Source organism: Homarus americanus, unplaced genomic scaffold (genome assembly GCF_018991925.1).
Source record: "Homarus americanus isolate GMGI-L3 unplaced genomic scaffold, GMGI_Hamer_2.0 scaffold39675, whole genome shotgun sequence".
In the NCBI taxonomy this organism is placed as follows: domain Eukaryota; kingdom Metazoa; phylum Arthropoda; class Malacostraca; order Decapoda; family Nephropidae; genus Homarus; species Homarus americanus.
The window spans coordinates 13,617,752-13,634,349 of record NW_024736071.1 but is presented as its reverse complement, the minus strand read 5'-3'; the positions used below and the strand labels follow the sequence as shown (position 1 = coordinate 13,634,349).

The 16,598-nt window shown below is 43.1% G+C and overlaps 1 protein-coding gene across 1 annotated transcript in view; it reads left to right on the top strand.

The window, feature by feature from the left end:
• Positions 1-4,084: 4,084 nt before the first annotated feature.
• Positions 4,085-16,598, top strand: part of LOC121871805 (uncharacterized protein DDB_G0284459-like) — a 13,972-nt gene continuing 1,458 nt past the window's right edge. Inside the window, exons 1-2 of the mRNA XM_042374304.1 lie at positions 4,085-4,258; positions 15,545-16,598. The exon at positions 15,545-16,598 is cut by the window's right edge and continues 1,458 nt beyond it. Coding sequence (XP_042230238.1) covers positions 4,138-4,258; positions 15,545-16,598 — 1,175 coding nt within the window. The 5' untranslated portion in view covers positions 4,085-4,137. The remainder of the gene's footprint in view (positions 4,259-15,544) is intronic.

Below are 16,598 nucleotides of genomic sequence, written 5' to 3'. Positions count from 1 at the left end.
TTAGAGTGTCTTTTCACGGCCATGCTTCTTGAACAGGCTTTGTGTGAAATATAAAAGTTCTAGACTGCTTTTTAGTATCCTGTCCAGCTGTTAGCCGCTCCCGTCACAGTCATAGGCTTGTAAATGTGTCTCAATCCTGGTGGGTTGAGGTGTGTTGACGGTATATATATATATATATATATATATATATATATATATATATATATATATATATATATATATATATATATATATATATATATATATATATATATATATATATATATAAAATATATATATATATATATATATATATATATATATATATATATATATATATATATATATATATATATATATATATATATATATATATATATATATATATATATATTATTATATATATATATATATATATATATATATATATATATATATATATATATATATATATATATATATATATATATATATATATATATATATATATATATATATATATATATATATATTACACACACACAGTTGTACCCCACTTAACGCGGTCAATTGAACCCAGAGGGTCCCGTGTTAAGTGAAATCCGCGTTAAGTGAACAACAGAACATATGGGATTAATTCCAATAGAAACCAGCCCGACCCCCAAACTCCACTTTTTGACGACACATAACTATGTTGTAGTAAAAATTCTATCTTAACTTTATGATGGTATGAAAAAACAAGTAATATAGAAGAGGTTAGGTTAGGAAAGATAAAGGTTAACATAGGAAAAATGAAGGTCAAGTTAGAGAAACTAAAAGTTAGATGTAACACTTACGGTTGTAGAAGAGATGGGTCGGCATACGGGGATGGAGGCTGGTTCCGAGGCAGAGGGTAGATTACTGGCCCTCAGGTGAATCACCATTACTAGGTGAATCACCATCACTGTCACCTACAGTTGTCAGGGCTTCCCTGACAAATCCCTCAAAGTCAACTTCAATTTCACTATCACTGGCTTGGGCTGGCTGTGGTGGGTTGCGGGCGAAGAACTCGGTTATGCTTGCTGACGGCTGGCGTTGATGTTGTCATGATACACCGTGATGTACGGCTCCATAGCCTGCACCAGCCGGGTATGGAAGACTTCATAGCGGTCATCGTCATTGTCGCGGGAAAGGACGGACTTAATTTTCTCTGCAAACTCTATGGCACACTTAATATCACTATGACTTAAACTAGGTTCTTCGGAGAATGACGCACCTTCTTCCTCCTCTTCACTGGCGGGTTCTTCTTCCAACATCTCGTCGGCAGTCACTTTAGGATCTCTGATCACCTCCATGATGTCTTCGTTGGTGGTCTCGGAGAAGCCTTCAGCTGTAATACTGAGCGCAGCTTCTCTGGCAAGGTCCACTGCTACTGCAACAGTCTGAACCTGACCAGTCACAGGTTCACTCCTCCTCTCACCTGGTATGCCATGCAACACATGTCTCCATGCGTGACGAATCGTAGCAATAGTCAGCAGATCCCATGCCTCCACCAAGAAGTCTACAGCTTGTTTAACGGTAAACTTCTTCCAAAATTGTTTGACGAGAAGTTCTTGAGTCACCGCTTCTTGTTCCTTGTCCTCGTCGCTTTTGCTCTCGCTGTCGGTGTCACCCAGCTTACGCAACTCATCCTTGGTGTTGGTAGAGTCGTTCAGCAGCTTGAACTTCTTTGCAGAGTACGCAGCTTTAACATTGCAGATCAACTCCTGGTCCATGGGCTGGTTTAATGACGTAGTGTTGGGAGGAAGGAAGACCACTTTTACGTTGGGGTGACGATCCATAAGTAGGGGCGAGTGTCCAGGTGCGTTGTCAAGGAGCAACAAAATATTGAATGAAACATTCTGTTGCTCGCAGAATTTCTTCACGTCGGGAACAAAACAGTTGTCAAACCAGAAGAGGGACAGAGAAGAGGACATCCACGCCTTACGTGCGGTTAGCCAGTGGACATTAAGCTTGTTCATGTCCAATTTCTTGTAGGCGTGCGGCTTGCGGGCTGTGTGAATCACCGATAACTTTGGTTTACAGGTACCGGAGGCATTGGTGGTAAACAGGACGGTGATGCGTTCCTTCTGCAACTTCTGACCCCTTACCTTGCTGGCAGACTGGACAACGAAGGTCTTGGAAGGTAACTTTTTCCAGAAAAGACCAGATTCGTCCATGTTAAACACCTGGTCGTCGGTATACTGTCCTTCCTCCATAATCTCACGTAAGAACGGAGGAAAATCTCTAGCCGCCACACGGTCAGCACTCGCTTCCTCACCACCAATGTTGATGTTGGTGATCTTGTTCCTCTTCTTAAAACTATGCAGCCAACCAGAGGAAGCATTGAAGGGTTTGGGCTCTGCAATTCCCAGCTTACGTGACACTGCTGTGTATAGCTCACGTGCGTACTCCTGCACTGAGCGCGTGTCCACCGCCATGTTGCGTCGCGCCTGACGAATCAAATAACTCACCAGCAAATTTTCCACTTTTGCCAGCACCCTGTTCTGGCAATACCTGATAGATGAAGCACCTGCAGACTTTGTGATTTTCATGTGCTCTTTGATCTTGGCTGCATCCTTCTTGATCGTGCGAATCGTAGATTCGTTGACGCCATGCTGGCGCGCGAGATCAACTTGCCGTCTTCCTTTCTCCAAATCTTGAACAATTTGGTACTTCACCTCGTAGCTTAATGAACGTCGTATCTTCTTTGGCTTAGTGCCGCTGGGTCCAGGTAAGGAAAGGTCTCTCTCTGGGGGCGGTGGTGGTCCGGCGGAAGCCATTTTACGGAACAATGGAAGCGCGTTTACACGGTGTGGCCTTGAGGGATCAAACTGCCGCAGCTAGGTCAAGCATCGTCTCTCCTCCCTCCCTCCCTCCCTCCCTCCCCGGGGTGGTCACGTCATAATACTTTAAGCCAATTACAGCTAGCAGCAGAGGGGGTAGGGATGCATGGCCAATCACAGTCCGATACGTCATATGACGTCAGTGATAACGCAACAAAGACACACACTGCGCAACCTTACCGCGCCGCTTACCCAAGCGGAGGGAGGAGGAGGGAGAGGCAGGCAGGCGGGCGGGCGGGTGGCGCGTGGGGAAAATCTAAAAATAGCGTCGCGCCGGACACTCACCGCGTATATGATGAAAAATTCCGTGTTAAGTGAAAGTTCAGCTCTGGCAAGGCACCGCGTATATGATAAAACGCGCTAAGTGGAACCGCGTTAGGCGGGGTAATACTGTATATATATATTTATTTATTTATTTATTTGGCCTTACTGTGTATGTACTTTTCTGTGAGCTGGAACCAATTACCCAATATCCCATTGAAATAATGGATTCGGTTACGGTAACGAAATTTTCGGTTAACGAACGACTCTGTGGACGAATTGTGCTCGTTAACCGAGGGACCACTGTATAGTATTTATAGGGGCTACACTATTGTATATTATTTGTCAGTTATCATCATCGTTTTACAGCCATTTTATATGCTTGCGTGGGTTAGCCACAGTTACCTGATGGCAGCTCTCTATGCTGTACGGTCACTTGCAGTCTCTTTTGTTAGGTTCCTAACTTTAATATCATTTTTTACAACCTCTCCCCATGTCATTCTTGGCTTACCCTTGACTCTTCCCTCCACATACATACTTTAGCATCTCTTAACCCAATTGGTCTTATCCATTCTCTCCACAAGCCCAAACCATCTTAGCCTGTCTCTATGCTGGACTTCACAATATTGTTTTCTTAATACCCAGTCACCCTCGTAGCTTTGAACAGGTCCTCCTGTCAGCCTTATTCTAGGCAACTCACATTCCTTTCTCTTGGCATGGGATAGTGTACAAGTATGTCAGGGATGAATGGAGGTTGATGTATCGGGACAATTGTGGACAAGTTGAAAATGAAGGATGAGGTATGCACTGGCTGATACAACATCATGCACTTTTTAACCCTCCTCCTTCTACTGTAGTGTACTAGAGAGAAAATCTATGCTGCTGCATTCACTTGTGGGATTTCAACAATAAAATAGTATTTTAGGACTAGTGCTTCCTTCTTCAGCACATTTAGAGATAATATTTATCACCCCATGGCCAGTGTTTGATTATATTTCTTTTACAGGTTCTTCTTCCATTGGATGGCCCTGGGTTTGAGGAACACCGGGCCCATATGCTTATTGGTGTAATTATTCGGGCAAAGAGCAAGCGGGTGTTTGACCACATTACTGGTACATGGAGTGTGGTGGGTATGGGCAGTGGCCTTCCAGTTCAACCTGTACCTAAACCACATGGTAAGTGATTTTAAGCCAGTTTTCAATAATTCCATAGGTGACACTAAGAGAAAGTTACTTTGTTCAAATATTAGCATATTAGAATTAGTGTACATCACTTTGATTGGTTGCACAGTATAATATAGTGTACTGGTTATGATTAATGTACATGTAACATTTTTGTTTGTGAAATTCCTGTTTTCGTTAGAAAATTTTTTGAAAATTCTTATTGAATTTTGTGGGAGATGATTGATCTCAGTAACAATCTCTTAAGAGTCATCTTCAGAGTTTGTGAGGATATATTTAAAGCAAGCTAGTATAATACGTAGCCCATGCTAGTTATGTTTTCCTTCATCGTGCAGCCAAGTGTTTGCCATTGCTTTTCTTGTAATTTTATTGGTTAATATTTGAATTATCATTTATTGCTTTAGAGCTGATTTTGGCTGATTCTGTATAGCCAGCAAATTGTCAACCATCCCAGAAACCTAAGCTCATGACTGGAAATCTAAAAATTTATTGAATAATAAATTATAAACTTCACATTCATCTGAAAAGGGGAAACCTTGAAAATGTCAACACCAGGTAAGCATGTCTTGTGCATTCTCCTTTACCACTTGGACTGGTGGCTACACAGTCATCAGTGTTAGTAGTGCAATAATTTCAAGTTCATTGTATAGTCTAAAACATAAGGACAGCCAATGAATATTGTGCGAGTTTTTACTCAGATGACGAAGTCATCAGGTTCAACTCTGGCTGAAGCTGTTGCTGAAACTGTTACTGAACCTGAAGTTGATGTTGAAGCTGCTTATGATGCTGAATTTGATGGTGTAGCTGAAGTTGATGGTTTAGGCCTTCGAATAATAAAGCTGTCGAAAGAACCTTGCATAGCTGCTTTCTTTTCTCATTACTGTATACAGGTTGTACCTCTCTAGTCCGGCAACCTCGGGACCTGACCGGTGCCGGACCATGGAAATTCACCCTTTTCCTGGATAGATAGGGACTTGTGCTTACGCTTGGAAGCACTAGCACCACTTTCTCTGCTTCATGGTCTCTTTGAAGACATATTGAAGGGTTAAATGTCATACAGTAGCTTTTCAAATTTCGCGACTTTTTAATTCGACGTTTTCTGTTTCAACACACAAAAAAAACAACACATTTAAAAATTTTGACAGCGGAAATTCGAATTTCGACGGGTTTGAACGGCCCACCAATGTTCAGACGACGTGCACAATCATGTAAACAGCGTCATTTCTCTTATGTACAAAAGATTCATTATTGTTTATTACTGAAAGTCTTTTTGATTGAATTAATGTTTGTGTGTGCAAAATGAGCAATACAATTTATTAATAATACGTCGAATATGTATAATATGGACACGAAGTAGTACCTTAAGCTGTGTATTCTTATATTACTCTATTAATTATGTATAGTAAAGTATTACAGAACATGTATTAATCCTATGTAATATTTCCATTTATTATACACCATGTTATGTATATGAATTATCATATTTACATATTATGTATTCAGCTTGTGAAAGCTGGCATCTGTACATGCCAGCGCGGAGTGATGCAGAGAGTTGAGATCGCCTGTCCTTATGGTGTGGAAGCCGACTGTCTATTAGTTCCTCTGTATATCTCCCGTACGAGAATAAGAACCTATTTTCAAGATAACAAGTGTTTGCGTATACCCTCAGTAGTGTAGAACATTTTGGGGGTATGAAAGACAAACATAGATGGCGCAGTGTGATTTCTCAGTGAGATTCATAGTGAATTCAGCCTTCCCGCCGGACTGTGTTAATGGCGTCTCGTCTTCAGCTTCGCCAAGGATTTACAGCCAGACTACAAGCCTCAGGACTTACAGTGTTGTGAAGTGCTGTGCTGTGTACAGTGCTGTGCTGTGAAGTGAAGTGTTCTGTGAAGTGCTGTGTTGTGTATTTTAATCAGAATTGTCTGTGCAAACTGCAGTCAGATGACTGAGGGAGCGGCCCAGCAGTATGTCCCCTCCCGCCTACGGTCATTGGGTAACTGAGCAGCGCGCATTAAGACAACTTCGGTTCAGTTGCACTTGCGCCGAGCTGCCTCTACGTCTGGCAGCACGCCAAGCCTCCCGGCAACGAGCCATACACACACACACGCACTCACAGGCCCACTTTATATTAAATTCTTGCGTATTACTTTAGACTTCTGTAATTCTGTGCATAGATTACGAGGGGTTGACCCGGTCTCTTGCACAGATAGAGTACAGAAGCTGTCAGCATGTCTCACAGGGATCAAAAAGATACCCTGGACGACCCACACTCAGCCCCCACGCTCCCCACAGTGACAACGCCCAATCACCCACAGAATCTCCTCGTTCGTCACGAGCAAGCTCTCCTGCGGTGCCTGCGTCCAAGGATCTCCTTCAACTGATTAAGTGGATGGAAACTTCTCGACGCCAGGACTATGTTGCAAGGAGAGAAGAGGAAGAAATTCGGTACAGAGAGTCTGAAAGACGATGCCACGAAGATGAACAAAGATGCAGAGAACTAGAAGATATACGTAGAAGTGAGGATGACCTGAGAAGAGAGAATCAAGCCAGATTTGAAGTCTTGATTTCCCTGTTAGCCTCCCCACAACGATCTACTGTACAAGATTCTTCTGCCACTACTAATGCTGATACGACTAGAGGTACTGGTACCTCATTTTCCAGAGTCGGTTCAACAATTCCTCAAAAGGCTGCAGCACAAATGCCTCCCTCTCTGAAGTCTGACGCTTCTTATCAGATATTTCGGGAATGGCGTCGACGTTGGCAAGACTATGCAACAATGGTTGACCTGTCAAGTTTACCACAGCCTAAACAGATGATACAGCTTCGTATGTGCTTGTCCTTAGAGACACAACGTACTCTCGAGCACACACTTCAAGTGCCTCCTACGACAACTCTGACTGTAGAGGCCGTGCTTGACAAGTTACAGGAACAGGTTAAGGGACAGCGCAACGAAGAACTTAGACGAAGAGAACTCCTCCAATGTAAGCAGCTTGATGGAGAATCTTTTGACGCATTTTTTGCAAGACTGAAAAGATGTTCAGAGGAAGTTGATGTTTGTCCTGGAAAGTCTGAAGTCTGTGAAGAGACACAACTCAATACAATTATTTTAACGGGTATTCGAGATGAAGAGCTAGTTCAGCGTCTCATTTCACTTGACCCCACTTCCTCCCTTCAAGATATAGTTACAAAATGTCGAGCGTACGAGGCCGCCAGGTGTGCGACTTCAGCTTTACGTTCACAACCTGACCAGGTGAGGGCGGTGTCTTCCTACAGAAAGGGTAAGAAGCAGCAAGGTAACCCCACCCCTCACCCTCCAGCTACACCTTCAGCAGCAGCTTTGTGTAACAGCTGCGCGAGACAGCATGATGCCTCCCAGTGCCCAGCTGCTCAAAGCGTGTGCAGAAGTTGCGACCGCCAGGGTCACTGGGCTTACACAGTCAAGTGCCCTGCTAGCAAAGTTCAGTGCAGACTTTGTGGTCGTGTGGGCCATTATGACAAATGTTGTCGTAAGAAGACACAGAAAGGACACCACCAAGGATCCAAGAAGTCATCCTCAGGTAGTGCTGGCACGCCCCCTCCTGACAAGCATCAAGGCACTGTGTCCAGTCATTCCTGCCGCCGTGTACATAGTTCCACAGACACGACGCCCCAGCACATCAGTGTCGTCATTTCTTACGGTAACTTGTCATCCAGGCTTCAGATGTTACCTGACACCGGTGCTGACGTCTCAGTAATTGGTCCACAACACTTAGCAAGTTTGGGAATACCCCGGAGCAACCTACAGCCCCCTCCTCAGACAACGAAACTGACAGCTGATGGTTCCAAGATGGCTCCAGCTTTGGGATCTTTCTGGGCTACTCTTACCTTTGGTAAGCAGTCTTGCTCAGCCCGGATTGATGTTCATGATGGGATCCCGACTTCGCTTTTATCATATGGCCATTGTCAAGAGTTGGCCATTATTTCCAAGGAATTCCCCAAACTTATTTTAAAGGTCACCCATGTCAACAGGTTGAAGGAACTCCCTATCTCTACTAATACATCCCCTTCTGATGCAAGAGCTTACCTTCTCAAGGAGTTTGCTGACGTGTTGGTTACGAAGAAATCTTTAGGATCCACACCACTCAAGCCGATGGTGGGTCCACCTATGAAGATTTATCTTAAGGATGGTGCCACACCTTTTGCCATCCACACCCCTCGTTTGATTCCTCACGCCTACAAGGAGCTAGTTAGACAAGAGCTTGACTCCATGGTTGCTCAGGGAATCATCAAGCCGGCCGGAGACGAACCTTCACCTTGGTGCCACCCTCTCGTCCCCGTCGCCAAACCTCATGGTGGAGTACGGATCACCACCGATCTGTCAAAACTTAACCAGCAAGTTTCCCGTCCAGCCCACCCTTCTCCCACACCCTTCGCAGCTGTTCGAAATGTGGACCCGAAGGCGAAGTTTTTTACAACAATGGACGCCTTATGTGGTTATTGGCAGATCGAGTTGGCCGAAGAAGACCAGCATTTGAGTACATTCATCACACCATATGGAAAATATCAGTATTGCAGAGGCCCCATGGAATTTGCCGCTACGGGCGATGCATTCTGTCAACGTGGTGACGCGGCCCTTCAAGGAGTCACGAATTGTGTCAAGGTGGTTGATGATATTTTACTCCATGACGAAGACTACTGTGCCCACCTCTCCCGAATATATGAAGTTCTCACCAGATGTCGAAAGTACGGGATTACCCTCAACGCTGACAAGTTTGTAATCGCCGCACCATCAGTGAACTTCTGTGGGTACACTCTCTCAGCATCAGGTATCGCAGCTGACCCGGAGAAATTAAGTGGAATCAGGGATTTTCCAAACCCTGCCAACCTGACAGACCTCCGTTCTTTTTTGGGTCTGGTCAATCAGCTGGCTGAATTCTCACCTGACATCTCCGCCGCAGCCCAGCCGTTACTCCCCCTGCTGAGCCCCAGGAGGACATTCCTGTGGACCCCAGATCATCAAGAGGCCTTCCAGCGAGTCAAGCAGGCCCTCTTAAGTCCACCTGTCCTCGCCTGTTACGACCCAGCCCTTCACACCGTCCTCCAGACTGACGCCTCCAGACTCTACGGCGTTGGTTACGCCCTTCTGCAGGACCATGGCGGTGGACAACTCCGCTTAATTCAGTGTGGATCCCGGTTCCTGACAGATGCCGAGACCCGATATGCCACGATTGAGCTGGAGATGTTGGCTGTTGTCTGGGCGATGGCGAAGTGCCGCTTCTACCTGATAGGACTTCAGCACTTCACCCTCTTTACGGATCATCGCCCTCTTGTACCTATTATCAATCACTACTCTTTGAATGCAGTAGAGAACCCTCGCCTTCAACATTTGAAAGAGAAGCTCTCGCCTTATCTCTTCACAGCTGTGTGGCATGCAGGTAAGCTGCTGTGCATCCCGGATGCTCTGTCCCACGCCCCACCCCAGAGGACGAGATGTTGTGTTCTACAGCTGCTGCATCCCTCAAGTCAGTAGTCTCATTGAAGGCCGTCTTCACATCAGAAGAGTCTACAGCACTGGATGCAGACAAGACCCTCGAAGATCTCCGCGCCGCAGCCCGGGCCGACCCTTCCTACATCCGGCTCGTCAACTGTGTGTCCCAGGGATTTCCATCAAACCGATACGACCTTCATGAATCGCTACTCCCGTACTGTAAGATACGCGAGGACCTCTATTGTGACGGAGACCTCGTCTTGTATGGTCCACGAGTAGTCATTCCTGCTGCCCTACGCCGCTGTACCTTGACCCGCCTTCACGACAGCCATCGAGGAGTGGAGGCCACCAAGCGACGGGCGCAGCAGACTGTATTTTGGCCCGGAATCGACACGGACATTGCAAGTACCGTGCGTGCCTGTGAGCCGTGCCAGATTCTGCAACCCAGCCAGCAACAGGAACCTTTAATGTGCGACGATAACCCTTCAAGACTCTTCGAGTCTGTGTCGGCCGACTTCTTTGCAGTGGCAGGGAAGTCCTTCCTCGTCATTGCCGACTGATTGTCTGGATGGCCTGTTGTCGTCCCCTGTGGTTGTGATACAACGGCTACTGCTACCATCCGGAATTTCAGGCATTACTTCAGAGAAGTTGGTGTTGCCCTCCGTCTCAGGACTGATGGAGGACCCCAGTTCACCAGCCACGAGTTCTGGGACTTCATGGACCGTTGGGGAGTCCGTCATGTCGTGACCTCGCCCCACTACCCCCAGGCGAATGGACACGCTGAAGCTGCAGTCAAGACTGTTAAACACCTGATCCTTAAGGTGTCACCCTCAGGAAATATTGACTGCGAGGATTTCGATCGAGGCTTGTTAGAGTTACGCAACACCCCAAACTTCACCGGACGCTCCCCAGCCCAGGTTCTATATGGACATCATCTCAGGTCTTGTGTTCCTGCCCACCCGAAGTCTTTTTCTCAAGAATGGCAAGCCAAGACTGAAGAATGTGACCGCCGTGCAGCAGAACGAGCCGCAGATGTCGCTGCTCGGTACGACTGTAATGCCCGCCCCCTTCCCAGGTTGAGTATCGGCCAGCAGGTCAGGATTCAAGATCCGGTATCTCACCGTTGGGACAAGGTTGGGGTTGTCATGGGTATTGGCCGGTCCAGGGACTACCAAGTGCGTCTTCCTAGTGGTAGAGTATGGTGGAGGAACCGTCGCTTCCTCCGACCTGTGGAGCTGCCAAGTGTTGACCTTTCCCCAGTAGAGTCCCCTAATGTTGATGCCTTTACAGTAAATCTATCCCCACCTTGTGTTTCTGCCCCGGTACTCCGCAGGTCCGAGCGACTCAGAAACAAAAGGTCCGCTCAAGATGAAACTATGAGCGTATAGGGGGGAGGGAGGTGTATAATATGGACACGAAGTAGTACCTTAAGCTGTGTATTCTTATATTACTCTATTAATTATGTATAGTAAAGTATTACAGAACATGTATTAATCCTATGTAATATTTCCATTTATTATGCACCATGTTATGTATATGAATTATCATATTTACATATTATGTATTCAGCTTGTGAATGCTGGCATCTGTACATGCCAGCGCGGAGTGATACAGAGAGTTGAGATCGCCTGTCCTTATGGTGTGGAAGCTGACTGTCTATTAGTTCCTCTATATATCTCCCGTACGAGAATAAGAACCTATTTTCAAGATAACAAGTGTTTGCATATACCCTCAGTAGTGTAGAACATTTTGGGGGTATCAAAGACAAACATAGAGAATATTAAAAAAACGAGGAAATGAGACAGCATTGTTTTTGTTGATTACAAAACCAGTGACTGACTGGTTCTACATATAAAACTGAAGAAAATAAGACCCTGGTTGTAGCTGTAGTAAAATTAATATGGTTGTTTTAAGTAATGTTATTTAATGTTAATAAATGGAACAATAGAAATAGCTAACCATTAATGGTAAAAAAAAAAGTGAGACTGTGCGTATGTAAGTGCGCACATGTGAAAATATATCGTCATTACTCTACATAAGAATATGAAAGCAACACTTATTTACTGCTCATATATATTGAAGGGTTAAATGTTGTACTCCGTATAGACAAGCAGAGAGAGGGAGAGAGAGAGAGAGAGCGGCCGAACTGCCGGATGTAAACAAACCTTAATTTCCCGCGGCTTTGTTGTTTTTTTTTTTACTGGGATTAGCCCACCTGGGCACAGGTCACTGACCCACATTGGGGCCTGAGGGGCAAAAATTTAATACTGTAGTAATAATAATAATAATAATAATAAAAAAGCTGCCTATCTACCTATTGGACAAACTAAAATCGTTCCGGACCACAGAATGCTGGACTAGAGAGGTACAACCTGTACATCTTTATGTATATATAGGTCATTTGTGTTTATTTAAATTTTAATGTTATGTTTTGTTAATGGATCCACTTCAGAAAATATGTTTATTGCTTGCTCCATATAACATCCACAGACCTCTCACCTTTTAACACATCTAGTTTCTCGGCTAAGCTTATACACTTTCTATTATCTTTTGAACCAACACTACCATCATCACTTGCTCTCTGGCTCATGTTGAATAGGGATGCAAATATGCTGTAAGAAACCTGAGAAAGTTTTTATCCTGTTCCTGTTCCAGATGCGTGAAAACATAAGGCCCGCCAAGCTCAGACTGTTGTTTGCCACTCATTAGGCAGCTTCTTTGCGCAAGGCGCTCTTCATTTTTTTTTACAGTATTTTTTTTTTTAGGTATAATTCATATTGGGATTTAGTTATTATATATATGAAATTGTATTTTTATTTTATTTTTATTGTAGTTTGGATGTAAATACGAATGAAATAAGGACGTAAATTGAATTGGGTCCTAAATTAACTCGGGTTTTAAATATGAAAAGTTGTTGATCGAACCGTTGTTATCAGAGGCATTACTGTATTTGGCAGCCATCTTGGACGCCTTCATAAATATCTCATTTTCCCCAAGGGTGACAAAGTGGCACCCAGTAGATTTGGATTCAGCACCCTCAAATTGTGTATAATAATTAGTTAAAAAAAAAAACTTTGTCTGGACGACAAATCCGGGTTCAGCATAAATCTAGGGTTTGGTTGCCGGACTAGTAGAAGTTGCAAGAGCGTTGACATGTGCTTATGACCCAGTTCAGTAATTGGCAGGTGTGTTTTGCTTGCAAGACTTTTGTATCTAAACAGTGTGCCTTACACTTCCATATTAAAGTTATTTACAGAGATTTGGCAATTAAATAGACAGTTAAATGCGCCCCCCCCCTCATGAGCGTGCTCAGGGTCATTCTGAGACGTATTAACAAGCTCTGGTAAAATATTCATAGAAAAATAAACTAGAAAATATAACTTCTTTTTTCTCTGATGCTATCTGGCATCTTTCTGGTATGCCACAGAAGAAATAGCTAGATCATAGTTCCCAATCTTGGAAGGACCATCACCACGTTCATGATGCTTAATTACTTCCAGCTTTGTCAAGAGTCAAAGCCTTCCGTGATTACTTTGGTGGAGTGCGGGTAACTGAAGATTCAGCAGAAAAAAAGTTGTTACAAAAGGATGGCATGAATTCACATGGATAAAAAGAGATCACTTCTCACACAACGAATGGCGGATGGAAAAACACGGGCTTGTGGAACATGCAGGAGAGGGGGTGGGGGTATGATCAGTGATTAAGAATACTTCTCTGCGCATCTCTCCTCAAAATGGCTGTGCCAGCTGACTCTTAGCGCGTAAAATTTGAATTTTTGCCCGGACCCAAATTCACATAAGTTGAGGAAGCTTTCATTCCTCAAAATATTGGTTTCAATATAGGAAATTCTTATAAATGAAATTTTGCATCTCAAACGTTTTTATCTCAAGGGATACCTGTATAAAGATGATTTTTTTTTTCATTGTGTAAATAAAAAATTACTCTTAATTTACTTAAGAGGACATTTAGGTGGAGCCATGGTAACAAAAGCAGGCAAAAAAAAAAAAAAGTTAATCCAAGCAAAATTTTTGTTTGTGGCCAAACTTCAAGGATTAGCTAAACTTTGAGTCCATGTGGCATGGGGATGCCACCCGTGTACTATAATGAACTTGATCACCGGCCAGCGTAAAATGTTTTCTTCCCGACTGAGTTCAGCCAAATTTTCCCGTGTTAGCCCGGCTCTGCCCACATTTGAGTGAATCTTAGCCCCATGTTAAGAGATACCGGGTAGTAATAACAAATTTGAGTGAATCCAGATTGAACAAACCCGCATTAAGCGAGTGAGCAATATATTGTAATACCGTAGAACGTTGATATAACACGAGATACGTTCCAAGAGAGGTCGCTTTAAACCGAATTCGCACTAAATCAAAGTGTTGTTTCAATGGAATAATTAATTTGGTACTTGAGAGAAACACAACATACTAAAAAGACTGAGAGTCTACCCAGATGCACCTCAGCATATCTCCTAGAATAAACAAAACATTGTTTTTTGTAGTTTTATGTTAAAACAAACAATCATAAATCAACACAGCTAAAATTACGGGACTCGAAATGGTGTGTTTATTAGTGATCAGCTGATGTGAGAGGATGGTCATGCTGGCGCCGTGCACCGCCCGCCTCTTGTCCGACTCACCAAGCACTTTCACTTTCCTCTCAACTTAGTTTTTAATTACTTTATGCTATCTAAAATAGGTTTTCACTCACCCTTAGTTAGGCAATTCATCCTCTGAAGATGCAGAGCCCAACTAGCTCATCATCCACATCACTGTCCAAATTGGCACCCCACATTTGAAGCACCATTTCCTCACTGCAGTGCTTCCAGCACCTTGATTTTCTGCTCCAGTGCAATTGCTTGCCTTGATTTCTTGGTTGATGCACGTGCTAGAGGGAGATACTGTCACACAATATGTCCGTTCACTAGAGCGTCAGTGCAAGAACTGAGGATGAGGGAGGGTGGCGGGCACCCAGTGTAGTGTGTGTAAAGAGACTCGTATGGCGGTAAACATCAGGCCTGAATTTTAAAATAGTGTTTATTTCCATATGTTGTGCCTGAATGACTCACGTAAAATAGGAAAGATTTGCTTTAAATTAAAACAGTGTCCTTAATTGTGGGTGTCGCTTTAAATCAATAATTTTAAATTGAATCGCTTAAAATCGATGTTCTACTGTAATGCGCACTTGGAGCACAGAGTCCCAAATTTTTCCGACTTCGCTCCCGAATTTTTCCCAGTGAGTCGAGCATCGCTAAACCGAAAATTGACCATCTTTAAACAAGAAAAGTGTTCAAAGTTTTATAGCGCGAAGTAATTTAGGTAGCTGCGGAATATAAAAATTTTAATAAAATGTGAAATAATCTGGGTCTACATTATGTAGTAATATATATTTAGTATTTAGTGAAATATTGAAGGTTGGAAATATATACGTATACATTTGTTCCTAATTTCTTAACTCTGGAAATTTCTGGATTATTTTTCATTAAATTAAATTTTTCTAACATATCTCAAATTTTGTTCCATGCTTTTTAGACTCTGTTGATATGAACTTCTGTAACTTGAATTTCCAAACTCAAGGGACAGCTCTACTATATCGTTAATAGCAGATGTACGGAAAAATCTAGTTTAATAAATTGGAAAAGAGTTTTAAGGTGTGTCAAGTCTTCAAAGGAATGCACCTCTTATCTAGCTTGGGATTCAGGATAATTTATGACAGTACACACACACACACACACACTTTTTTTTGGCAGTATCCTAAAGCTAAGAAAAATAAATATATAAAATTAATATTTCCTTATGATTCATCTTCAACAGATTTACCAGAGCGGAGCTACACGCCACCACTCCCAACCGATGAAGACATCCAAGAGATTGCTTTAGCTGCTAAGGATTCAGAAGATGATGACGATGGTACTGGTGAAAGATCAAGTTCTGCACGAAAAAATCGAGGTGTAGAGAGTTCAGTAGAATTTCTTGATTCAGGCTCACTAAAAAGACCAGCAACCGATTCAAGCGAAGTCATCCGACCAAAGAAGCGCCACATCAGTTCAACAAGTGATTCATCAGTAGCTACATCTCCATTTCTCACTGAAGAACCAAATAGTCCCCCTGAAGAAATTTTCGTTGAAGCATCACTGGATCAAGAATCGATGTTGGCAGAACTTAATCGGCAGATAGAAGAACATAAGAAGGAATTAAGTGAAATGCAAAAGACTATAGGTAATGAAGAAGAAGAGCCGTACAGCCCCTCTCATGGTCACAGTCCTCCTCCTCCCGGAGGCGAACAGTTCAAACTTGATACATCTAAAATCAGTATTCCATCCAATTTGCAAGAGATACTGGATAACATCAGACAGAAGGAGGTTGAAATTAAGCAAAAGGAGCAAGAAATTAAAAGACGATTAAGCTTAACATCAGACCCCATTGTTATGATTTATGGCAAATATCAAGAATTTGAAAAAAAGAAGAAAATTGGGGATAGTATTACCACTGCAAGCAAAGCTGATATTGACTTGAGGCCATTACTCCAGAATAAGTTGAACAAAGATAAAAAAACTGATGTAGACCTTCGGGTTTTAAAAAAGACAGACGAGAATAAAGAAAAACTTGGAAGTAAAGTGGACTCTTGTGTGAAAACTGATGAAGACACTGATCTTAGAATAAGGGATCCACGATTGGCTCGGGCTCAGACTACAGCTGTTGTTGAAAAGGGTAAAACCTTAAGTAAAATGAGTGATGAAGAATTACTTGCTAAAGTTTCTGAGATGGAAGATGGTGATAAAATCAGTGGACAATGTCATTCAGAGACTGGAGCTGAATCTCTGTATCAACCAGCTCAACCTCCATTTATGCAGTCTGGTCTAGCAGG